The 27,579-nt window shown below is 41.5% G+C and overlaps 1 protein-coding gene across 1 annotated transcript in view; it reads left to right on the top strand.

Moving 5' to 3' along the window:
• igsf9bb (immunoglobulin superfamily, member 9Bb) overlaps positions 1–27,579 on the top strand; it is a 150,781-nt gene that overhangs the window by 93,322 nt on the left and 29,880 nt on the right. The window contains exons 6-12 of the mRNA XM_036588980.1: positions 2,271–2,412; positions 5,786–5,931; positions 15,701–15,843; positions 16,158–16,298; positions 16,392–16,508; positions 18,031–18,181; positions 19,263–19,374. Of these exons, the coding sequence (XP_036444873.1) occupies positions 2,271–2,412; positions 5,786–5,931; positions 15,701–15,843; positions 16,158–16,298; positions 16,392–16,508; positions 18,031–18,181; positions 19,263–19,374 (952 nt within the window). The remainder of the gene's footprint in view (positions 1–2,270; positions 2,413–5,785; positions 5,932–15,700; positions 15,844–16,157; positions 16,299–16,391; positions 16,509–18,030; positions 18,182–19,262; positions 19,375–27,579) is intronic.

Raw genomic sequence — 27,579 nt, 5'->3', positions numbered from 1 at the left:
TTGTCTCTATTTTGAACTCCAATTTTGAAAGCTCCTTTATTTCACTTATTTTCTTTGGACTTTCTCCTTCCTTAAACAAGTGGTTGTCTTATATCTAATATATCCTCAGAAATATCTCCTTTAGCAATTGTGGATTGAGAAAGAAATTTGCAAGGCAGCTAAGGTGTATTTGGGTAGTCGCTTGTCCAAGTGTGTGATGTTTCGGCTTTAGAGCTTGTTGGTTAATCACAGTGTTATAGGTCGGTTTTTGAAACTACCATTCTTCTTTCTGCTAATGACAAACTACAAGATAATGACTCGTTCTCAGAGATCTGCTATTGGAAGAGTTTTGTTGTGTTGCCATTTTGTACATGTAAGTATTGTCATAATGCATGTGCACTGTGAGTGGCATGAGTCTATATGTTTGTGTTAGCTGGTGTGGGTGTTTAAAGGGCCTTTTGGCTGGAGTGTGTATGTGTTTGTTTGAGTGGAGCACTGTGTTGTAGAGGGAGACATGGAGCATCTGTAGCTTCTTTGCTCGACTGCACAGTGTGGTGTCCGCAGGGCTAGCACTCTCTGGGCCTCATAATCCCTCTCTCTCTCTCTGTACTGCCACTGCCAGCCAAAGTGAGGCCCTTAGGTAGGGGGTAAAGTGAGATCTGTGGAGAGACCAACAAAGAGCCACAGACAGCCACACACACACACACACACACACACCCAGTAGGGATGACTCTGATCATCACCTCAGCTATTGATATTCAAATCCAGCGTCTGTTCCCAATCTGTGGCCTGTGAGGTACATTCTGGCGCTGCCCATATTAGCTTACAAACACTTACTGTTTGTCACTGTGCTATGATACAAAGACACAGAGCAGTTTCCTCAACATCTGCAGCAGAGCTGCACAATGTGGACGATGTTAGACATTGCAGTGGCAGTAAATTATGATTTAAATGTGCTGCTGACTGGGTGTCCAGCAAATACAGACCCTGCTGTGTGATCACTGTGGGTAATGTTCATAAGGCTACATGACCTTCATGACAGCTGATATAATCCTACATACACATTTATAAAGGCTTAGTCAAACAAGCAGCAGTTGGCTTTTGTCAACTTCACTGTTAAGTTGACAGAACACTCATGTCATGTTTTTGTTGACGTTAGATTGTGTCATAACACTTCCTGGGGTAAAATGACATAGCATGTTATATAACAACTAACTTTTTAGTTGCATGGTGTCCATCTCACAGTTTGTCTCCTGTTTCTAATAGTGTCTATTTCACATGCAGTTCTTAAAATATAACACTGGACATTTTAATACTGACCACAATTTTAACTCAAGTTGTTCCCAAAGATGACACAGAATGGCCTGTAATCATCCTATATCAAAGTAGTTTTTCAATAAGAATTGAGAGACAGACAGAAAGAAAAGATGAGACTCCATGAAGCAGGTGTTTTGAGTGCCAGAATGTTCGGCAAAGAACAGTTGCAGAAACTGCTCATTTGACTTAAGGGGCATATTTAAGTTTCTTCCCTGTAGAGTATGTGTTAACTTTCCACTTTGAAAATCAACAGAACATTTTGTATATACAACTGTATATCTTTGCTGTCCAAAGAAAACCATGTATCTCCATTTTGGCAATTTTTATTTTTCTATATCATTTCAACACACCAGCTCTCCTTTACATTGTGTGAATATTTCATGATGAATGGACCAATAGAAATGCTCTAAAATCTCTGAAATAAAATCTCTTTACATTAACTTAGATTGAAAGGTAAAAGTGTTTTTGCCTTCTCCTGTAAAGTTACTATTTTGGAGATACTTGTTTTTCTTTGGACAGTGACAATATGCATTATTGTTATAATCAACAACAATAATAAATCTAATCTCAAATCATACTCAAATAATACATATTGTGCTCATAAATTTAACAAGTAGTCATATTCACCTCAGGGTAGGTTTATGAATGACCCGTCTGGTTTATTTACATCTATGAAGGGAAGTGTAGTTGTCTTTATTAACTTTGTTTATTTTGCAGTAAGAAAGCATTGACTGAAAAGAACAATCGTTGCTTGTGTAGCATGCCAGCTCAAACCTTGACAGATTTTATCATTTTGATTGATTCACAGTGTCCGAGAGCTCACAGCCTGTCAATGTTATGAAGATGTGTTATGAATGATTTATGTGTATAAACAATTTTAACACTGTTCTGTCTTTAACCTTCAACCTCAGACATGAGCAAATGCGATAAGACAAGAGCTCTTGGTTTATTATGTGTTTCATTTTGGCTTGCAGGACCTCCATTTATCGTATCCCCTCCAGAGAACATAACCGTAAACATATCCCAGGATGCATTCTTCACCTGCCAGGCCGAGGCGTATCCTGGCAACCTGACGTACACCTGGTTCTGGGAGGAAGATAATGTCTTCTTCAAGAAGTAAAGTTATGATCGGGTTCATTACTGTACCATACCTCACTGTCGGTGACCCCTGCTGTAGCACAGGGGATACTCCACCATCCATACACTGTGCACTGCCCATCCTCATTCAGGTTTACCATCAGTACCATCAGTTCTTTGGAGCAATGCCATAGAAGAACCACTTTTGGTTCCCTACATAACCTTTGAAAGGGTGATTCTTTAAAAAACAACATTATTCTAAATGTGATGTGAAAGTGGGAAGAACTTTTTTAAAAGTTTAAAGAACCTCCACGTAATGTAAAAGTTTTACATTGATTTTCCTAGAACCGCCTATCTGTTTAAAGAGTGTATAAACTTGCACTCTTTTAAAGGGGCATTCCAGCCTAAAACTAGAGCTTCATGTTATTTGTCATGTTATATAATATTCTGTACTGCAGAATTGTATCCCTCAGGCTCAGTGGTTTGATCTTATATGAATATATGATGCAACCATTGAGAACATTCCCACTGCGATAAAGAAATCTTGAATGCTTGTGTGGCCACCAGTGTAGAGGCTAACAAATACAGACATGATATGTGGCTTCCTACCAGTAACAACAGCTATCTGGATTCCTTCTGCACTGGCCACCTAGCGAGAAAAATCTTTAAACTGGAAAATCCCACTTTAGAGACCACTGCAGCCCCGCTGAAGATTTTCAACAGATTTTGGGTGGAGTTTCACTTTAACGCATTTTTTAAGGTGCATTTAAGGAGTCTATTCATTATAAATGAATCTATCACTTTAAAAGTTTAAGAATAGATGTAAATGCAGTATGTCAAGTTTAAATGTAGATTTTTCGAGGTAAAATGTGCTACTAATGGATTTCACCTTTATATGAGCTGAAAATCTAGCTGATTTATTTCCATCTGCATGAGCACTGAGTTGCACTCCACGGAAGTGCGAGTGACTTTAGTGGGTTGTATTGCTGAATTGTCACGCTGCTTATGCGTTTCTCGCTCATCTTCACATTGTATACGTGTGTCAGTGTGTCACTGAGCTTGTCGCCTCAAGATCATACACACCTCTGAGCTTCCTCACACATTTCTCTCTCAGTCTCTGCAGTTATTTTTATTCGACACTGCATTACTGAATACTTAAATGCTAGCTGTTATTCGATGTGCCTGATTTAGTCAAGACTGTCTATATTGGGGGGCAGGTGGGTTTGAGTTTCATGTTATTCTATTGTATAGTCTAGACCAAGAAATTGTTCAGTTTAGACAGACTATATTTCTCAGCGCAGTACAAATAGCAGGATGTGGAGTTCTCCTTTGAGAATAAAAATGGTTGTTTTGGTTGAACTGATAAGGAAATTATAATATGCCAGATCACAGCAGTCTATAAAAACACACATACAGGGGAATAGATGAACTGACTACACAGAGCCTCTAGGTAGAGGGGTCCCCAAGAGGCCTTGATCAAAAAGAGTCAATAACACATTTTCCATATATAGTGATGTAATTATTTTCAAACATCATAGTCATGTGATGATATATGATTTACTTACACACTATCATTCAAAGGTTTGGTATCACTCATGTTAGTAAGTCATATCAATGACTGTCATTCAATAATACTTTATACAATGTAGAATTAAATGTCAGAAACTAGACATCAAAGTGAGAAGTTATGACTTTATTTTATTTCATGGTAAAAAATATCCTATACCATAAATAAACTGTAAATAGCTATTTGATTGGTGAGGTATGGTCACTGCTTTCTGATTGTGAGGCATTCTGGATATTACTTTTATTAGATGTTCATTCTCAATGCTCTGTATCTTTCTCGGTTATTATGGAATATTAGAATCATTTTAAACGTGTATGTAATGGAAGGGGCTTTGAGGATGGACACATGCGCAGAGTAGCTTTATTAGGGGCAATCCAACACTTGTAGTCATCACAGGCAGGGTCAAAACACAAGCAGAGAAGTGCGCTCAAGGCAAATCCACAATTTCCAAAAAAATAAAAAATAATAAAAACAGAAAAACAGAGCTATGGTCAAAACACAGTAAACACAAAGCAATGAAAAAGGCTCAGAAATATACCGTGGAAGCTCACTGTCAAACATATGATGCACTGTTTAGGTGTGGGAGCTATTATTTTAAGGCCTACTTAGTGCACTATATAGGGAGTAGAGAGCCACTTGAGACTTAGCCCAAGACAACAGCAAACAAAATAAGAAATAACAAAGCCAAACTGAGGTATGTGCTAACAGAATCAGTCCAGAATTAGCTGGAGTGAGCTCATCCAGGCTGGAAAAGACAAAGTGGAGTCCACCATGATACCATGATGATGCTTCTGCAGCAAAATTGTTTTTAAATCACTGATTCCAAACTTTTGAACTGTGATCCCAAACTTTTAAATGGTAGTGTAATTGCTTATCAGTTTAACTGAAATTGTAAGAAGTGGATGCACACAGATTTATAGGTCAGCTGTAAACGCGTCCTGTTCTGATTGTAGGCTGAGCTCACTTGGGTTCCATTCTGAATCAAGAGCCTACTATAGACTGATCGTGGTCAGATCTGATCTCATTGTGGTCTGATCTCAGTCTAGTCTAAACTTAGTCTGGTCTTTTCTCGATCTGATCTCAGTCTGGCCTGATCTCGGTCGGGTCTGATCTTGCTCTGATCTCAGTCTGGTCTGATCTCAGTCTGGTCTGATCTCAATCTGATCTCAGTCTGATTTGATCTCAGTCTGGTCTGATCTCAAGACTGAGATCAGTTTGAGGTCAGTCTTGTCTGGTCTCAGTCTTGTCTGGCCTCAGTCTGATCTGATCTCACTCTGGTCTGACCTCAGTCTGATCTGATCTCACTCTGGTCTGACCTCAGTCTGATCTGATCTCAGTCTAATCTCAGTCTCAGTGTAAGATGGCTCAGGTTCTGCCCGCATGTCCTCTGCTCTCCTTGCTCCCCTGACAGAAATATCAAGTGACATGGTGCTTGTGTCATCATACGCTCCACTAGCACTGATTATAAGTAGCGTAGCCCTGAGCTATCCTAGACTCCCTCATGCGTGGCCTGTACACTCTATAGAAAAAGGATCTTATGGCTTTTTTGTTCTGCTGAAAGCACAGGGGAGGAGAGCAGAGGGAGACTGGGGCATGAATAGAGCTCGCTCAAGCACTCTGTCTGCTCAAGCTGTTTTGATTTTCCCTATTCCCCTCTCTGGATAGCTGTGGATAGCTTTTGGAGAGTGTTTTGATTTGTAAGAGTTTTTTTTTTTTTTAAGAGTTTTGAATTTAATTACATTAGTGTACTTTCATGTAGTTAGAAAAATATAATTAAGTATACAATTATTTATCAGGACACTAATGTTAATTTTACTGAAGCTGTCTTTCTCATTCTTTCTGCAGTGATCTGAAGCGCAGAGTGAGAATTCTGATCGATGGCTCCCTAATCATTGCCCAGGTGAAACCTGAAGATGCTGGGAAGTACACCTGCATTCCCAGTAACAGCCTTGGCCGGTCGCCCTCTGCATCAGCATACCTGATAGTGCAATGTGAGTCAGGCTACGTGTCCTGCTGATGTAGTACTTATATATCATCATCACATACATGCAGCTTTCACAACTGTCCCATACAGACCATCACACTGAATCTAAATAGTGCCACATACAATCTACTACTCTTATAAACCATGACTGTATGTGCTGCTCTATACTGATCAAATGGTGCTTTTATAGGGCCCATTTCATCCATACAGTGTGAACCTCCTTCTGGCTGAATAGACAGATGTATGTAAACTCTTTGGTTTTGTAACATCACAACAGAAATTGAAACAATAACCAAATTTTTTGGTTCTATATGTGGACAATATGGACAAAACAGTACATTATAAGTGCTAATATTTACATACTGCATAAAACTATTTAACCCCTTAAATGGCCAGAGGCCCATCGGCAGGCCCAAAGTTTTGCACTTCTATTGCCTAAGAATAGCTCAGCCAGTTTACACTGAAGTCCCTGTATTTACTGAATAATAGAACTACTTATGTAATAAACCTGAGATTTTAAGGGGTTAAAAAAGCAAGGAAAACTTGTTTTTCCATGATATGGGCCCTTTTAATATGGGATACGAAAATGCAATGATTTCTGCGACCAGTGGCTTCATACACATTCAGAAGTTAGTTATGCTATCACTTAGCTTATTGAGCTTATTGGTCCAGTTTCAGTAAAACAGTGTGTGGTTGGGCTGGCGATAATGTTTTCCCTTTCAGGATATTATATTTTGGTGATATCAATGATATTCATAGTTGTGAAATTGTTTTCCTAAATATACCTATCCCATACCCATATTCCATGTCCCAAACTATCCCATAAGAATAACTCAATCAGTTTACACTGAAGTCCCTGTAGTTACTGAATAATAAGACTTTGTATGTAATAAGCCTGAGATTTTAAGGGGTTAAAAAAGCACGGAAAACTTGTTTTCCATGATATGAGCCCTTTAAATATGGGATAAGAAAATGCAATGATTTCTGCGACCAGTGGCTTCATATACATTCAGAAGTTAGTTATGCTATCACTAAGCTTATTGGTCCAGTTTCAATAAAACATTGTGCGGTTGGGGCATAATGGCAATAATGATTTCCCTTTCAGGATATTACATTTTGGTGATATCACTGACATTCATAGTCATGAAATCGTTTTCCTCAATATACCTCTCCCATACCCTTAGGCTTATATAAGGTAATGCATGACTTTTGCTTTCATGTAATGCATGTACTCATTACATGCCATTACGCTAAGAGCGTTAAGTGAAAGCCTTTATCCTCACGGCTGTATTATCCATGTGGTGGGTTGAAACATATGTAATTCAATTACCTCCCTCTTCATATAGCCTGTATGCTGAACAGTAGAACTGAGATGTGATTTTTTTTCTATTAGGGTTTTGTGTTGTAATTGATCGGAGGTTACTCCAGTCTCCAAGCCAATTCAGCGCGCTCGTGCGTGGGCTTCGGGGCGTGTTAGCTTCAGCCAGCAGCCCAGCGCTTTCTATTTGCAGCCTGAAGATTGGAATGGCTCTTTGTCCCTGGAGTCAGGGCTTGAATTGAAACAGTGACCTTGAGTGCGTAAGCCAGAAGATCAGTCAGTCGTGGCTCTATACAAGTACACATGTGTAGGGAAAGTGCCTGAAGTAACCATTCAATGTATAAGCCTCATTTTGCTCAAAGGTTTTGAGGGGAAAAGCTAGCAGGAGGTGCGTATGGAGAATAGTGGGGTGGATGAGTGCAGCGACCGTCCAGAGGAGACGACGTGCCATTCATGGTGACTGTGGTATCCAAGGCAACAGACATTTTGAATTCCCTCAGTCTCGGGCACGAGATTGGCCCACGTTGGTTCGGCAGGGAAGTGTGGCAGTAGAGAGAGAGAGAGGCATTACATCATAGTTTAGCTGAGCTGAGGCTGAGAGAGAGAAAGCACAGACTGCAGGGGGCTCATCCTATCACGCTTAAAAACCCAATCAGCGCTCTAATTCAGAACCGTAGGATTGATCTGTTTGCTCCTGTTATGCAATACCTCCCCCCCACTCGTCTTGTGGAACCGTTCGACAGCTGGTGGCGGCAGCTGCCTTTTCTGAAGGCTTTTGGAGAAGCCCCTGTGGTTTTGAAGCGGAGGGGATATGTGCTGTGGAATGTGTGGTGAGGAGTCTCCGGGTTTCTCTTAGTCTCCGAGTCTGTCCTCTTTGCTGTCCCCCAGCCAACCTGGACAGCCCTGTGTAAAACTGTGTATTTTGACTCATATACATGTATATTTAACACACTTTGGTTTGTCCCACATTGTGCATTATGGTATCATAATAAGTAGCATATGGCGGAATGCAATCATTTTGTTTAAAAGAAGATACATTTACACCTGTTACAATCATATCCCACCTGGTCAGTTTATATATTGTTGATATATGTATAATTTGTAATAGCCTTTGAGCCTTTGTATTGTATTTATTCATATAATTTGTATGCTGTTGGTATTCCGTACATTTATGTAAGCAATTTCAGCAAATTCCTCATGCAAATGTGCTTGGCCAATAAAGTGATTCTGAGTCTGATGTGTGAAGTGAGTGAGAGAGAGAGCAAGAGAGAGAGAGGAGGGGGCGATATGGAGAGGGTGACATCATCTTGTGTGGAAACCCTCTCCTCTGCAGTGACGTCACCTGCAGACACTTGGCAGGCTGGCGGTTGTGGATACTGGCGCCCCCACGAGACGGCTGGCAGCACTGCAGCTCTGGCCTACACTCAGCACCTTTTTTTTTTTTTAACTCCTTTTTTCCAGCCATTTCTCTCTCTCTGAGTCTGTGCTCTCTTTTCGTATTCTTCGTGCTCTCTCTTTACTCCTCTGCTCTTTAATTCTCTTCCATCTTTTTATCTTGCATCCTCCCCTTCTCTTCACCGCCCCCCCTCCACCTCTGCTAAAAATAGATCCTGGCACTTTGCCAAGCGTAAAGATGGAGCAGTGAATTTCTTCAAAGTGCTCGGCGCATATTCCCCCGCCGGCTACTCCTACAGTAGGCTGCGCTCAAATGAGAGACAGTGATCTACACTCCGAGTTACACATGACTGACTGTATACTTGATGGCGTTATAGATGTCCACTCCCCAAAAAACCCACTGCATCTCCACTTGAAGAAATTGGTCTTTTCACGCTTGTCTGCATTTGCTGGTTCTTTTAGTCGAAGGTCAGACACATGGCTCATTTTTATACCCGGCCGATGTATTTCTCATTTTCTCTGTCCTGCGGAGTTAGAGTTATCCATATTTCTGGCTACAGCACAGGAGCACATGATCCTTGATTAGGGGATTACTCCATCATTAGAGGATCCATGTCACGCGTGCCAGTCTAATCACTCAGATGTCTATCCTCCTGCTTGCTGCTGGAATCTGGGGGGACTATCTCCTCTCATCTTGCTGTTAGCTAATGGTTGAGAGGCAGCCAGTGATTCAGCAGTGAGGCCTAATGACCGCTAATGTTCAGCAGCAGTGTTGCAGCTTTCTGTTTGTCCTACGCTCTTCAAATAAAGGTGCCAAATAGAGTTGTTTGGAGCAGTTCCATAAACAAACCAGTTTCAGAACTTTTCAAGCACTGGTTCTTAAAGAATAGGGACAGTTAAATGTGAAGAGCTTTTTTAAAGTGGCCAGTCACCTAAGATTTCTTTTTGAATGAGGCACAAGACAGGGTAGCCATATATATATATATATATATATATATATATATATATATATATATATATATATATATAATCACTGCTGTCAGAACAAAACCTCATATCTCCAAAATGTTTACAGGAGAAGGAAAAACCTACTTTACTTTTAATGTAAGTTAATGGAACCAGACCTTTTTTCAAGTAATTTTGAAAAAATTTTCGAAACCCTTTTGGTCCATTCTGTAACGGTTTCACAGAATTCAGACGCTCGCGGATAAAGAAAGAGAAGTAAGCTTTAATGTTGAAGTCAGAATCCAAAGTCGTCGTCAAAAAACAGGCAAAAAGGTCAAAACACATAGAACAGATATCCAGGGCAATCAATCCTAAGGGCAAATCCAAAAACAGAGTCGAAAAGAACGGGTAATACAGGTCATGCACAAAATCAGGATCACAGATAGAACGTTCAGCAGTTTGCAAAAATGAAACAATACCTCGCAAATAACTAACGCTAAAGCCCAGGCTTATAAGCTAAACTGAGGAAGTCACATGATCAAAACACACAGGTGTAATACATCAGAATTCGGGCGATCGAGAACGCTGATAGGAGAGTGTGGGGAGATCAGAAGTCAGCTGATCTCCCTGTGTATTCTGGGAGATGGAGTCCGTGTGTGTATTGGGGTTTGTAGGAAGCGTCAAAGTCATGTGATCTCCCAGAGGATTCTGGGAGATAGAGTCTGTTTCTTCCGCTTCGCTCATGACATTCGTGACAGTACCCCCCTTTAAAGAGTCCGGGGTGGCCCCGGAACGAGGCCGGCCAGGACGACCACCACTAACTCCACCTGAAAGCCGAACAGGGGCAGACCCAGAGCTGCCGAGGCGCCGGCTAGATGAGGACCTTTCCCGTGGACTCCTCATACGAGCAGGGAGAAAATTGGAGAGCCCCTTTCTCGGGCACCCTCTGGGACGAGGAGCAGGCTTGTCCGGGTGCTGGCTATGAAAGCCCGCCACCAGGCCTGGACCTAGAACGTCTTTAGCTGTAACCCAACTCTGCTCCTCCGGTCCGTATCCCTCCCAGTCCACCAGATATTGGAGTTGTCCTCCGCGCCTCCTGGAGTCCAGCAGCCTTCGGACAGCATAGACTGGCACCCCATCTATCTCCTCAGGCGGAGGTGGCGTGTCGCCCGGCGCCGCCTCGTCCAAGGGCCCTGAAATAACATGTTTAAGCAGAGAGACATGAAAAGAACGGGAAACACGATATCGGGGAGGTAAGTCTAGTCTATACGTTACGTCATTGATTCTTTTTACTATCTTGAATGGTCCAATGTCCTTGGGCTGAAGCTTCCTACTTCCCTCAAACTGGCGAAAGTCCTTGGTAGATAGCCACACACGGTCCCCCGGCTGAAAAACAGGGTTCTCCGTCCGGCGTCTGTCCGCTTGCTCCTTGTTCCTTTTCAAAACATCCTCAATTCGCTGATGTGTATTTTCCTATACCTGTTCACTTTTCTGCATCCATTCATCTACTGCTGGTACGTCTGTAGACATACCCGTCCAGGGCGCTAAAGGTGGTTGATACCCCAAGACGCACTGAAATGGTGTCATCCCAGTGGCCAAGCTGGTGAGCGAGTTTTGAGCCATTTCTGCCCATGGTAGGAAACGTGACCAGTCAGAAGGGTTATCATAACAAAATAATCTAAGGAACTTGCCTAACTCCTGATTTGCTCTTTTGCACTGTCCATTCAGTAGGGGGTGATATCCAGATGTGAGACTAACGGAAACGCCCAAACTTTCAAAAAACGCAGTCCAAACTTGGGAAGTAAATTGAGGTCCCCTATCTGATACTATATCCTCTGGTATACCGAACAATCTAAAAACATGGTGAGAAAGTGCTTCTGCTGTCTGAAACGCAGTGGGCAAAGAACAAAAAGGAACAAATCTAACTCCCCTAGAGAAGCGGTCTATTACCGTCAGGTTAGTGGTATTTCCTTGTGACTCGGGCAGATCAGTGATAAAATCCACAGCTATGTGGGACCAGGGTCTACTAGGAACAGACAATGGGACAATCTTTCCTGCATGTAGAGTCTTAGGGGTCTTACATTGAGCACAAGTGGAACAAGAACTAACAAAAGTGTGAATGTCCTTATGCATCGACTCCCACCAATACCTGTTTGCTACGAGCTGATGCGTTCTAGTCTCTCCTGGATGGCCAGATGTAAGTGAGGAGTGGGCCCAAGTAATGAGTGACGTACGGAACTGAATTGGTACATAGATTTTTCCAGAAGGGCACTGATCAGGGATCTCTATATTTGATAATGCCTTAGCGATCTCTTCATCTATCTGCCAGCGAATAGTACTGGTAGACACTTCCTGTGGGAGTATACGTTCTACCTTATCAGCCACATTTGAACTGTGATCGTTATGGTAGATTCGTGACAATGCATCAGCTTTCGTGTTTCTAGATCCAGGTTTATACGTGATGCTAAACTTGAAGCAGGAGAAAAACAAAGACCATCGAGCTTGGCGGGAATTTAAACGTTTTGCTGTACATAAATATTCTAGGTTCTTGTGATCTGTTAGAACTACAAAAAGGTGGATGGCTCCTTCGAGCCAGTGTTGCCATTCCTCTAGAGCTAGTTTGACCGCCAACAACTCTCTATCTCCTATGCCATAATTACGTTCTGCTGGCGACATTTTGTGTGAGTAGAAAGCAACGGGATGTAATTTTGGAGGGGATCCTGATCGTTGGGATAAAACGGCTCCGACACCTGTCTCAGAAGCATCTACTTCTACAACAAAGGGCTCGGACGGGTCTGGATGTTTTAAAATGGGGGCTGTGGTAAAGGCTTCCTTTAGTGTCTGAAAAGCCTTGTCTGCCTGCTCTGTCCATTGTAGTTTCTTAGCACGTCCTTTTAATAAAGAGGTGAGGGGAGCCGCAATGCTACTGAAGTTTCTTATAAAACGACGATAGAAATTGGCAAATCCTAAGAACCTTTGGAGATCTTTTACAGAAGTAGGTGTGGGCCATTGAACTACTGCTTCTACCTTTTGATCGTCCATAATCACACTTTGTGAACTAATGATGTAGCCTAAGAAGGACATGGTTTGTAAATGGAATTCACATTTTTCACCTTTTAAGTATAAGTTGTTATCCAGTTATTGTTGCAAGACTGTTCAAATGTGTTGGACATGTGATTCTCTATCTGGAGAGTAAACTAGGATGTCATCGAGATAGGCTATCATATATTTTCCTAGCATGTCTCTAAGCACTTCGTTGATAAATGCTTGAAAAACAGAGGGGGCGATAGAGAGCCCAAAAGGCACTACCTGGTACTCGTAGTGCCCCCTAGTGGTCACGAAAGCAGTTTTCCACTCATCCCCCTCTCTTATTCGAATCAGGTTGTATGCACTTCTGAGATCGATTTTAGTAAAGTACTTGGCCCCTTTTAGTTGTTCCAAAGCTACAGGTACTAGAGGAAGAGGATATTGATAACTCTTAGTGACTTGATTAAGTGCTTGATAATCAATACAGGGGCGTAATCCACCATCTTTCTTCTTAATGAAAAAGAAACTAGAAACTACCGGGGGGGTGGAAGGTCGAATAAAACCTTGTTCCAGGGCTTCACTGATGTATGTGTCAAGCGCCTTCTCTTCTTCTTGTGTCAGGGGATAAATGCGAGGCAAAAATGGGGTTGTCTATGAGGTCAATGGTACAATCATAGGTCCTATGTGGGGGTAGCTTAGTAGCATTATGCTTACTAAATACTTCTTTCAAATCGTAGTATTCAGAAGGGACTTGGAATTTGTCATTAACATTGGGGCTTTCCACTAAGGTGGAGGATATGGTGATTACGGGGGATGTGACACAGTTTTGTATACAAAAGTCTGACCATCTTTCAATAGTATGCTCGGCCCAGGAAATGGATGGATTGTGTTTCTCTAGCCAGGGAAGGCCCAAAATCATGTTGAATTCTGATGGACCTCCATCCAGAGCTGTCACCTTCAGGGATGTCTTCAAAGTTCCTACGAGAATCTGCAGCTGCTCCACCACTCTAGCATGAATGAAATTACCTTCAGCTCCGGAATCAAATAGGGCTGAGACGACAAGAGATTGAGGCTGACAGCAGATAGTAACAGGTATCATAACAGATTTTGAGACCAACCCCTTTGTGGGTACACTCACCACATTAGCACGTGGAGTATACTCCACAAGCTGTCCAAGGGTCGGCGCCTTCATCGTTTGTGGCCTAATTCTGCAGTCACAAATTCGCTGTCCTGCTTTGCCACAATAGAGACACAGTTGCTCTCTCATGCGACGCTGTCTCTCTTCTTGGGATAGGCGAAAGGACTCGCATTGCATGGGCTCGGTGCTATCGTTCTGCTCTGGAACTACTTTTACTCGAGCAAACGTTCTTCTGGTCCGTGTTTCGCTCTTTGAGTGTGTGCGGTGGTGTAGCAAGTGATCCAAGCGGATTGCTAGATTTATTAGCTGATCTAGATTCAATTCATCATCCTTACATGCGAGTTCATTCAAAATTTCAGCGTTCAGTCCTTGGCGAAACATTATTAGCAACGCAGCCTCGTTCCACCCACTACTAGCTGCCAGGGTGCGGAATTCCAGGGAGTAGTCTACTACTGAGCGGCTTCCTTGACATAGTTTGGACAACAACTCACCACTAATCTTGCCCTCGTATGGATGATTGAAAACAGTCTTAAATTCGTTTACGAATTGGGCATAAGACAGTCTATGAATATGAGTCCAACTAGCAGTAGCCCATTCTAATGCTTTATTAGCTAATCTGGACACTACAAATGAAATCATGGCTTGGTCGGAACAAACAGGAGAATTCTCAAAAAAAACTGAACAATGCAGTAAAAATCCGCGACACTTATCCGGGTCTCCCTCGAACTTATCAGGTTTACTTACAGGGAGAAACCTCGAGTTGCAATGAAGGGGCCTGGGATGGAACTTACGGAAAAGCTAGGTTCATATTTTGTAATTGGCTGGTTAATCCCTTCACGCTGGTCACTAGTTGAGCTAGCTGATTCTGCTGTTCAGCTTGTTGGTGAGCTAGCGATTCAAGTGAGTGTGTTACCCCCGTCAAAACCTGTTGATGACGTCCGAGCAGTTGTCCTTGCTCCGTCAGGGCTTTCTGGAAGGCTTCTGGGTCCGTCGTCTGCATTTGTGGCGAGGTATTCTGTAACAGTTTCACGGAATGCAGACGCTCGCGGATAAAGAAAGAGAAGTAAGCTTTAATGTTGAAGTCAGAATCCAAAGTCGTCGTCAAAAAACAGGCAAAAAGGTCAAAACACATAGAACAGATATCCAGGGCAATCAATCCTAAGGGCAAATCCAAAAACAGAGTCGAAAAGAACAGGTAATACAGGTCATGCACAAAATCAGGATCACAGATAGAACGTTCAGCAGTTTGCAAAAATGAAACAATACCTCGCAAATAACTAACGCTAAAGCCCAGGCTTATAAGCTAAACTGAGGAAGTCACATGATCAAAACACACAGGTGTAATACATCAGAATTCGGGCGATCGAGAACGCTGATAGGAGAGTGTGGGGAGATCAGAAGTCAGCTGATCTCCCTGTGTATTTTGAGAGATGGAGTCCGTGTGTGTATTGGGGTTTGTAGGAAGCGTCAAAGTCTTGATCTCCCAGAGGATTCTGGGAGATAGAGTTCGTTTCTTCCGCTTCGCTCGTGACATTTGTGACACATTCATCATGAAATGTACACACAATGTATAAGGTAACAGGCATTTTCAAATTATGCTAAAAACTAAAAAACAACAAAAATGAAGATACAAGGTTTTGTTCCCACTGCGGATATAATACATAAAAGGTTCAGTAGCAAAACAGCATGTTTAATTCTACGGGATAAAGAGAGATTTAAAAGTGATCATGTAAAAAGTAATTATTATTGTGTATGGCACATAAACTCCCACACATGTCTTAAGTGAACTACAGGGAGATAAATAAAAACATGATAAAAGTAGAGTATGGGGCAATGTTCAAAACATTTCCACATAATGGCAACTAAAGGCTTTTCCTGGATCTGTACATGCAAGTCTTTATTTTCAAGAGAGTTACACTAAACCAGCCATCTCTCTCCATATATGTCCTGCAGACCCTGCCCGCGTGGTGAACATGCCACCCGTCATTTACGTGGCCATCGGACTGCCGGGGTACATCCGCTGCCCGGTGGATGCCAACCCACCTGTCACTTCAGTGAAGTGGAGAAAAGACGGCCTGCCTCTGCGGGTAGAGAAGGTTAGGCTCCCTCCTGCTCTCAGCCAGCCAGCTAATGCTGCAGGGCTTTGGGGATATTACAAAGGGGGTATTCTCTGCCTTGAATCATTAGAAGCAGAAAATGCAACCAACTTCTAAGACTGAACTTTGGAGGTGTTGAAAAATATCCAAGCAGATTTCTTTGACAAACTGAAAGCAAATCTTATTTAAAAAGGACAAAGAACACACTGAACTGATGCTATATGCAGTTGTTGAAACCTGTGTGTACTTTTCTGTTAAATATATATTTTCAGTTGTTTTGTGGGATGTGGGACATGTTGTCATCTGTGTTTCAGTACCCTGGCTGGAGCCAGATGGAGGATGGGAGTATTCGAGTGGCTGAGGTGACAGAGGACTCTCTCGGCACCTACACCTGCGTGCCTTACAACGCCCTGGGTACCATGGGACAGTCCCCTCCCGCCCCCCTGGTGCTAAAGGTACCCACATACACATCTATGATCACACAGTACATACACGCACACATGTTAAAAGTGTCTTTGCTCTCTGATGTGCTCTGTGTATATTTGTAGGATCCCCCTAAGTTCATGGTGGTTCCTGGAGGAGAATACAGGCAGGAAGCAGGAAGAGAGCTGGTCATCCCCTGTGAGGCAGAAGGAGACCCCTTCCCCAACATTACCTGGAGAAAGGTAACATGAGTCAGAAATTCATGTCAGTCATAAAGTCACCTCGACATACTGTTGTGACTTCAGTGTTACTTATGCAGCACGGGTGGTCGAATATAGTGGTGTGTAAAAATTAGGATTTGACCAATATATATTGGTGGGCTGATAACGTCAGCCAATATTGAAGAGTATTGGCAAAAGCACAGAGAACTAGTGACCAATCTGGAAACAGTTTCTTGGTCACATACCTCTCGTTACAGAGACAAACCATATCAGCTCAATTTTATTACAATAATGCAGAATGAACTTTTCAATTCACTGAGATGTGTAACATACGTCCAGACCTTACACCATCATATTTTAAATTCACAACTGACAGGTGACAATCATTTCGGTCTGTAAAGCAGAGATTAAGTAACACTACCGGAATTTAAAGTAAAAAGGCCATATTAAAAGAGTTTCAAACTGAAGCTGTTAATTAAGTCTTATGTAACTAAATCTTACATAACTAAAAAAATCCTCTTCCCTTCAGGTAAGAGAGCTCAAGGTAGCCTATATCATAAGCATTTTGCTATTCAGTGTCTTGAACTGTATGAATTCACAGATCAAAATTAGCATGACAAAACGTTTTTTTAAGCTTGTTTTACTTAGTTAATAGTAGGTCCCTTCTTAAAGGGCAAGTGACTGAACTTTCTGTTAGTACGTACAAAAAGACAGCCAGCTAGCATAGCTGATGAACAGTTACAACGCTCTTATTGCTTAGCAACACGGAGACTCACAGCCAGAAGAGGCATTTAAAAAACTAGTGTGAATCCCCAAGAAAAGTGCACCTAGCATTTTTTGCAGCCTTCAGAAAAGCACAGTGGGAGCCCTCTCAGTGCTTGCTGTGTTGTTCTCAGTGTCTGTGGTCCACTACGGTGTAAACAGGTCCTCTAGTCACACTTACGTAGTCAGTATATCTTCTTCAAAATTCTAGATCATACCTAAATATTCAAACTCAACAAATCAGATCACATTTTATGATGCATTGAATCATTTCCTAAAGAATCATAATCAAATTGAATTACTGTAAAGTTTCACCTCTGATACAGTTTCACAGACCCTGTTAGCATTAGTGTTAACTCATTCGTTCTGATGCTCAAACTGTTTTCTACCTCCCTCTTCTCCTATTTATGTCTCTCTTTCTCTCTCTCTCTCTTACTTTTTTCTCTTTTTCTCTCTCACTTTCTCTCTTTCTCTTTCACTCTCTCTCCTTCCCTTTCTCTCTCTCTCCCTCCATTTCTCTTTCTCCTCCTCACGCTCTCTCTTTTCTTTCTCTTGCTCTCTCACTCTCTCCCTCTTACACTCTCTCCCTCTCCCTCTCTCTCATTCTCTCTCCCCCTCCCTCCCTCTCTCCTCCTCATGCTCTCTCTCTCTCTCTCCTTGTTATCCCCCTCTCTATCTTGCTCTCTCTCTCACTCCCTATGTCGCTCTCTCTCACTTGCTCACCTTCTCACTCTCTCTGTCTCTCTCCCTCTCTCTTTCTCTCTCTCTCTCTCTGGCAAAGGTAGGGAAGCCCAGCAAGGGCAAGCACAACGTCCTACCCAGAGGCAGCTTACAGTTTAAATCTCTCACCAAGGAGGACCACGGAGAGTGGGAGTGTGTCGCCACCAACGTCGCCACGAGCATCACTGCCAGCACGCACCTCCTAGTAATCGGTAGGAACCTATGCAGCTGGTGACGCAAAACAGTGACGTACCAGCATGAGCTAATATCACCTTTACTCCCCCTGGGGTCTGTTATGATCAGAGTACACGTAGAGTCCAGACATTTATGTTGGCTTAATTGAAAGCAGAGATGGCTCTGGATCTCTGTTTGCTCTGGAGGCAGTATCGTTTTATCAGCGTGATTTGATGCCTCTCAAAAGCTCAATTTGTAAACTGCAGCACCTGGTAGACACAGTGAGGAGCAATTTGCCAGGCCAGTGGAGTGCAGTGCTGCTGCTATTTGAATAGCACAGACGGGCAAGTGTCTACTTTGGCTGGGAGCGTACGCAAGGAAGCACAGAGTCTAATTTGATTTGTGAGAGGTTTTGTTGGTTGAGAGGAAGCAGTATAGAGTTGTAGTTGTTTCATTTGATTTAGACAGGGCCTGTATTAGAAGGGCAGCTGCAGATAGGTTGGACTGCCAGCTTAGCCTTCAAACGGTTGTCCAGTGGCATAGATGCTGGTGTGTGGCGTTTTCTGCTGCTGGCTACAGCGTGAATGCAAAAGATAAGGGGACAGTCTGAAGCAAAGTCTTTGTGGCCCCTCTAATTAGCAGCTGGGCGGCAGCTGCTGCAGCAATTTGTAGGTGTTCAATACTGGTTCTGTGGGCCAGCTTGTCTCAGTCTTTGCCTCTTTATTTATTGTATTCTCATATGAATGCCTCTAGTGCAAGTTCCTGTACAAAAGAGCACATTTAATTGCTTTTAAAGGCATGTTGTCCATTGTAAGTGACTTGTAAGACACTTTAAACCAGCTGGTTGTTAACAGGCCTGCTGGCTTTCGTTAAGATATACAGCATAACTGATTCACTCTTTGTGTCTTGGTTCTCTATGTCCATTTCTCTTTCTGTTTATTGTTTGTACATGTGTTTGTGGGTGAGTAACTGAGCTAATCAGTGTGACTTAGAGACCTCTGTCTGCAGACAGTGCTGTAGGACAAGTAGAGAAGAAAATAAACAAGCCGCCATCAGTATTAGTGCATGAGTGTGTGTTTTTAGGAGTTTGTTTTGACATATGCTGTCCGCTCCCCACAGGCACAAGCCCTCACGCCCCAAACAACGTCCGCGTTACGGTCTCGACGACCTCGGCCAACGTCTCGTGGGACCCTGGCTATGACGGAGGTTTTGAGCAGACATTCTCAGTCTGGTACGGCCATGTGTGAGTCATCCCAGCATGCTTTGCTTTCTGCTTCCTTTCCTAACTCTTTTCCTCAGGTGGTATGTATCTTTCCTCTTTAGAGAAGAGTGCTGATCTAGTATGGGTGGGAATCACTACAAGCCATGATACTTTAGCCACAGTATGATTCTTATGTGATATGCCAAGTATTGCCACATGACATATACTGTGCTGTGCAAAAGTCACCTTGGTTTATTTAATTTATAGTCAAGACAACCATTAAGTACTAGTTTTTTTTTTTCAGGAGACATTTCTAAGGAAATTAGACATAAAAAAATCCACTTGCAAAAGGAAGGAAATGGTCAAAGGAAAATAAGATAAACAATAAAATAAAAACAGATAAACCTCCAGATACCTGGAGATAAACAGTACTTTCACCTCTGAGAGAGAGGAAAAAATAAAGCTCCACTCTTTCTTCAGATCTGAAAAAAATCCACAGGTGTTTCTGTCCATCCCTCCACTGTGAGAAGACAACGCAACACTTTGAGTCTGAAAGGATGTGTAGCTGTCAAGAAGCCGTTGCAGAGAAAAAGAAATGGACAAATCAGAAAGACATTTGCAAATCAAACAAAGGAGCTGCTGATGTTTTTAAAACAATAGACTAGCCACGCCAGAGTCCAGACCTCAACATTGTAGAGTATGTTACCTGAATCACAAGCAGAACTTCTCAGAACTTTGGAGGTGTGGTACAGTATCCCTGCAGATTTCTTTGAAAATGGTCTAACCAAAAGAATAGAAGCTATAATCAGGGGAAAAGTTGGACACACCAAATCCTGAAAAAAATATATTTAATTGTTGAGGTTTCAGTGTAATTTTCATTTAAATATATGTTTTTTAGTTCCTGATGCTAAACAATGAATACATCAAGGACAGCCTGTGATTCTTGCGCAGTACTGTATGTGCTCTTACGCTTACATATTTAGTGGATGCTTTCTCCAGATACCATTTATTAAGTAATAAGACTCGCATAATCCACTTCACCTATTACTGGTAGGTGAATGTGATGTTAGTAGTCTTACCCAAGCGGCAGAGCTTCTGCTTAGATTTAGAACCAAACCTCAGTCCAGTATGGTGTAATCCACTATATTATCCAATCATTCCTGTGACCACTGACAGAAGCCCTGGTCTTACCAGAAAGAAATAGATAGACTAAGGTAAAATAGAAACCTATGTTGTATCAACGTCTTGTTCTCCCACCCCTATTATGTAGGTTCAGTTTTACCTTGCTTTTCAAATACTGATCCTACATCAGCTCTTTCACTCTGAGATGTTTGATACATATGGGCCCTGAGCTGTGCTGATGCTGAAAGGCTGCTGCATCTGTGTGGGGGGGTTTGGGGGAAAGGGTGGGTGGTTAACCATGGAGTGATCTGCTCAGTGAGGTCACTCACAGAGACCAGAACCAAACAAGTACAAAGTAGGTATGGCAGCTCAACTTTTAACTGAGATGGAAAATCTTTGTCTGGAACCTTATTTTGTACTAGAAAAGCAGTCAGCATTGACTGTCTACTGTAAGCCACTCACATAACATTGACAAAGAGATTTACCCAGTCCATAAAGCCTTTGTTTAAATGTAACCACTCTGTAACTTCTCTGATTGCATTAAGCTTTTCTTGAAACTGAGAATTTTCCTGAATAAATTTTTCTGAATTTCAACATAAATGTCACTCTTCAGATAAGTGGACTCGATGTACGATGAATAACATGTATTATTGCATTATAAAAAGGATGTGCGTTGAATTTTATGTACAGGTACATTACAAAAATCAGCTACTGTATATATGCCCGATTTAAATATGTACAGATAATGATGCAGTATGACAGGGCTGTGACAGGGTATGTGTTTCCAATGAAATGTATACATTGCATCTATTCACATCTAGCATATTGTCCTGTTTGTGCTGCTTCCACTGGTTATGTTATGGATTGGCCCAGTGGGAAAGACTGATCCTGTCGAAATGACCCAGACAAAGATATGTCATCTCCTTATACTATTTTAACAAAGCAGATTTGCTAGGAATGAGATTGAAGATGCATGAATCTGACGTATTAATGTGTAGACTCTGTCATATGCCCTCTCCCAATCCAGTGAAGCACGTTCATTGTGCTACAGTAGGTGAATCGTATACAAAGGCCATAATTGCCAGTATGTAAGTATAACATCAAAGAATGCCCTTTCATACAGTAAATCTGGATAAGAAAGCAATGTTGTAACTTCACTCCGTTATGCTGGTTATGGTTAGACTGTACACTGAGTGTTTGGAGACATTATTATTGGGGGCTTGGGGGTGTTTTTGCTGTGAGAATGAATGGATTCATCTTGCCAAGCTCTTGCCTCGGCTTAACTAACTAGCAGCACGTTTTGTGACTGATCTGCCTCTATCCCCCTGCACCTCCACCCCTCTTTCTCTCTTTCTCTCTCTCTTTCTTTCTTACTCTCGGTCTCTCTCTTTCTCGTCTGCTGCCTGTGCTTGCCCCCAGCTCTGCTACTGCACTGGCGCAGTCCCCAGTGATATTCACCAGGAATATCAGCATTCTATAGCTCCTTGTGCTCTCTTCCCTATAGAATGGAAACATGCTTTGCAGTGCCTTTGCATATTTGTTTTTGTGGGTGTAAGCAGATAACACTGTTAAATAAAAGGATTCCATGACAAAGGCTGGAGTGAATGAAGTGAGGAATGCAAAACTTGTTCTCTGACTCTGAACTGAGAGAATACATGTATTTTTATATACACACACCATATATTCTACATATATTTTATCTGAAGCGCTTCATCATATTTAACCACTTGGAGGGCTAGTCTTGTTATTTAAATATTAGTCTTAAGGCTTCTTGCCCAGTAGCTCAAGGCTTAACATGAATAAAAAGAACAATATACCACATATCACTCTTTAGTTTAAACAACAGTGAACTGTTTGTGACCATAGTCTTTCTTTATTTCACATTATGCTCTACTTTATTTACTGTCTTAGATTACTGTGTGCTAAACTGGCATGTGAACTGATGTTTTTTATTAGTGTTAAACTAAATAAAGTAACTATTATGAATCATTCTGTAACTACTATGACTACTGACTGATTTAAAGGGCCAATATCCTACATTTCTCTTCTATTTTACTTTTTCCAAAATCAGTTTATAACATCCTTTCATCCCTTGGAATTAAACCATTTTTATTTATGACTGTACCTTTAAGGTTAATATGTCAGTGAGCTCTGTTAAAGCTGGTTGCTACGTACTTCATTCAACAGGCCCAAATAGGCTTCAATACTCTTATTACTCTTATTACTTCAGCGTGAATGGATGGAGCTAAAGTGCTGGAGATGAAATAGGCAGATATTTGTAAATGCATTGGTTTTTGTGACACAAAAGAAGCCATTTTTTGCAGCTTCTGTCATTTTTTTTACTTAAGAAGTATCTTTAGCAGTGGAAAACTGGGCTTATTCCATTGGCCATCACTCCAGTACTGAAAGTTACAGTTTTATGGTTTTTGAAACCTGTTGAAGATTGGTACCAATAGGACCTAATAATACTTGTTGTTAGGTGTTGTCTTCTGTCTTTTGCTGATGCCAACAGTAATTTAGCTGTTTACTGTTTCATATTTACTGTTTCAAGTGAAGATAAAAACAGCAAGCACCATTACATGACCAATAAGTGCACAAGAATGTGCGTTTGGACGGTATGTTGATGGTGTTGAGTGCTATTTTTAGAATGATTAATTTGTAAAGAGTTTGCTAGGGTAAGCTAGTTAGGAAGCTAACACTATCAGTATAGGTTCAGAGTGTTTTTGCCCATATTTTCACACTGAACACTAAAATACAAGCTTTTTTGTTTCTTGGTAAATGCAGATATTTGTGTGAGTGTGTGCTCTTATAAGTGCAGTACATCATTTCATATCAGCCAATAAGATAAGCTAACTATAACTAGCAAGCCAGATAGCTAAATAGCCAGATTACAAGCTTCAGAGAGGCATAAAATGACCAAAAAGACAATAAAATAATCGCATTATGATGGCCCCTCAAGTTGGATGAAAATGAACTGTAACAGGAACTGTAAGTTCAGTAGGTCTCTGTTTGGCAGTGGAAAAACACCTTTAGTTTCCACATGTGGACTGTCTGAACTGGGGAGTGAAACTTTGAAACTTTGGACAATTCGTTTATCTGTGACATGAGCAGTTTAATGGGTGAAAGCAACAGTGCAGAATTTTACAAACTCACAGCATTCTCCTGCTGAGATTCTATAAACTTTGTTCTGCCCTGAAGTGCTTGTGTGAATAGGCTGAGCTCTTGAGATTGTAGTGTGTGGAAAGAAGGAGAGGAGAGCAGAGGAGAGAAGGCCGTATATTGGTGGATGTGACTGTGTGTGTGTGTGTGTGTGTGTGTGTGTGTGTGTGTGTGTGTGTTAGTGTATGTGTGACTGAACGAGCTGCTCACGTTGTGCTCTGCAGGCAGAGGCACTGATAGAGGACAGCATCAGCATCAATATTCACGCCGCATGCCCTGCCCGCCCACCAGATTAAGACCAGCAGACTAATCTCCAAGTCCTGCTGCTAATGCAGCAGCTCCCACACACACAAACATGCACTCAAACACACCTGTACACCCATATACAAAAGCCAAACTCATACACATCCTTTTTCTGCCTGAATATGTCCCAGTTTATGTGGCAATTATGTCCATTATGGGATCTGGAAGCAGTGGTGGACAGTAGAATGAAGAGCATAGATTTCATTACTGTACTCAAGTACATGTACTGTATTAAAATACTTAAATTTTTGAGATTCTACTTACATTTCTAAGTATCCTATTTTTACTCTACTTCTTTCTGCAAGGTACTGTGAAGTAAAAACTAGCTTTTTCATATTGTCCCAAAGAATATGATGCACTTTCATAAACAGATCCAACCAATCACAATGCACCTTTCACTAAATCCCTCTCTTAAAGGTGCATTTTTACGTTGAAGCAGCAGCTTGAATTTGGTGGTGCTACAGCACTAGAAGACATAGAACGAAGAATCAGTGGTTGCTGCCAGGGCTGGCAACCATTTTGTATTGTGAGAAGTTTGAGAACCCATATTTTGACAAATGGAGGATCATACTTATTATTTAGCACAAGAACAAAAGCAAGAGAGGGTGAATTCTTGTTGTCAAAGAAGCAAAAACATGTAGAAGCAAAATGGAATCAGGACAGGCGATGGCAGAAAACCTGACATCCACTGTAGGTTCTACTGCATGCTTGGAAAGGGAGGGGTGTTCAGTTAGTTTATTCAGTCTGCAGCTTCACTGCTACATGCAACTAAATCTTACACATTGCATCTTTAAATACACTCCATTTGTAGCAAGTATAACTAGGCAACTCTGACAAGCTTTTGCAATTAAAGAAAGTGCCATAATGTTAGGTGTGGGGTATTTTTAAATCCGACACCCGATACACCTGGTGTTTGGATGAGGAGTAAAATTTTACTAATTTCCTAAACTGCAGACACAAGAGGAGAATAGATGATTGTTACAATACCTTGCAATATTTTTGATCCTTAAGTACATTTAAAAGCAAGTGCTTTTGTACTTTAATTCAAGTACAAATACAAACAGGGCACTTTTACTTTTATTTGAGTGATACTTTATTTCTAGTTTTACTCAAGTGCTGGATTTGAGTACTTGTCTATTACTGGCTGCAAGAGCATTGTGACAGTAACTCTAAATGGTTGTCATACCACCTCTTTGCTAAGTTCACCGGTTTCATTCTCATCATATTTTTTGTTTATGTAGTTCGGTCCACATGCTCAAGGATGCTTTACCTCCACAGTACATGAAACATATTAAACTTGAGGCCATGCGAGACTGAAGTCAATAGTGTGTATGGCTATGTATTTAAAAGAATATTCAAGGCTTTTTCCTTTAACTAATCTCTATCTGACACATCTGTAGCTTGTGGTTGATAACTATGGACAGTCATTTCCCTGTACTAAGTAAAAGAACAGAAAAACTGTTGATTTAAAACTCATTTATAATAGAAGCCAATGGGCAGCACTTGTCTACTGAGCGTGTTTTGAGTCAATGTTTTTTCTGCTCTTTTCTAAGCACAGAGAAATTGTTGTCTGTGATAATCAGTCGTATAAAACATCACAGACAGAGTTTAGGCTGGGGGTACTCCTTGAACAGCAGTGGAGATAGTATATGAGACAGCGCCCACATAAACAGTAGATTCAAAGACAAGAGAAAGAGTGAAAACTTGCGCGTAACAAATAAGCAAAAAATGTGAGTAATGATAGAGAAGAGCTATCCTGAATGGACTGGATGAGTGAGTTCCATAACAGTTTTGTCAACCTTTTCGACTCGCTCTGGCTCCAGCGCATTCCAGTCTGATTTGTGCACAGCAGGTGTCTCTCCTGAGCGTAGGCCAGATGTCAGTGGAAGTGGGGCTGACTCATACTTTAAAGGTTTTGTATGAATGGCCGTTCTGCCTAACCTTTAAAAATGCCTTCTGTCCCTCTCCACAGCAGCCCACATCAGGCCCATTGACGTAGATCCTTGGCATGTGGCTGCCATTTCCTGTGCATTGCAGAGGTAGTGATGGTTGACCACTGTGCCAGGGTAACACGCGGGCCAAAGGGTCTAGAGGCCACTGTCTTTCTATTAGGAAAAAAGCACTATTCAGCCCATATTCATGTATGACTAAGCAGTATTTTTTTAATGGTGTAGAGCCTTTGTACAGAAAAACAATGGTAGTGAGCACATGCACATCATGAGTAATGCACTAAGCACTTTCAAACTACTGTGTTCAGTTTTCTTACTGCAGCCTACATAACCACTTCGAGGGCAGTACACCTGCATTTCTGATGAATTGATTCAACCCTTCAATGTCCCCCAACTCCCCCAACAAGCAGACACCCACACAGATATAAGATACTAGGGAAGTACAGTCTGTGTTTATAAGAGGTAATGAATGGATAACTACGGGGAAATAAAAAATATATATGGTTATAAGGTTTGAATCACTGTTTTTAATAACATTAAACCATTTTCATCGCAGAAAAATGTATGATGATTCTAATGTGCTTGTCCTTGACAACAGTGGAAAGCAACAAAAAAGATAAAATAACTGAGAAAGCTGTATAACATCAAGAGTAAAGTTAAAAAGTCAGACACCACCAATCATTTATTTAGTTTCCAGTCTGGCCTTAAGGTACACGTAAATCATCTTTAGCACCAAGAAAGAAGCAGAAGGCATATATATTCCACAGAGGCTAGTTTTTCAAAGAAATTCAACACCTTTTATGATCAGTCTTAGAAGCTGGTTGCATTTTCTACTTCTCATAGTCCAGGTAATCTCAGACACATGTAGTGATGTTGGTATCTGGACTCTGGGGTGATCAGTCCATTGTTCTGAGAACATTAGGCCTCAACAACCTTTACTCAGTAATGGCTTATTTACAGCTACAAATCTTTTCAGATCCAGTGTTGAGTTGTGTTCTCACAGTGGAAAGATGGACAGAAACTCCTGTGGATTCTTTTCAGATCTAATTCAGATCTTATTTTCTCCTGTCACTTAAAGATTGAAGTACTGTCTAATCTAATGGTGCCAGTTTTGGTGCTCTAACTGGTCTTGTATAGTTTGTTAGGACTCCCATGTTCTCTATCTTTTCCTTTCTTATGCAAGTGGTTAATCTTATATGTAACCTCTACAGAAATATCTCCTGGAAAAGAAATGTACTTGTACTTAATTGCAGTTTAGACTGGAAATTAAATATTTAAATAACTATTAATTAATAATAATTACCACTGGGAAGAACAATAAATGTAAAAAAAAAAAAATAATAATTTCAGCTTTTGAATTTTGTCAGTGGGAACTGATTCTGATAGAAACACACCTCCCCCATACACCCATGAAACGTCCCCCTTAGGCTGCCCTGACATGAACATTATAAACTTGCGCTCACAAACCGACAGAAACAGCACACGGGTTAGCGTCAGCAGAATAGGGCACCACTCACTCTCCCTGTGTCCCGCCTGACTGTGCAGGAAGACTGACTGCGGTGGTGAAATAAGGCTCAGGTTCACGCATGCTGTGGGCAGTATATCAGAGCAGAGAGCATGCTGACAGTAAGCGCACAGTAAGCACACTTTGATTTATGTCCCTCTCAGGCCTCCGCCCCTATCATACACACGATCACCGTCC

This window comes from Colossoma macropomum, unplaced genomic scaffold (genome assembly GCF_904425465.1).
Source record: "Colossoma macropomum unplaced genomic scaffold, Colossoma_macropomum, whole genome shotgun sequence".
Classification (NCBI taxonomy): Eukaryota; Metazoa; Chordata; class Actinopteri; order Characiformes; family Serrasalmidae; genus Colossoma; species Colossoma macropomum.
This window is presented reverse-complemented; position numbering and strand designations above follow the sequence as displayed.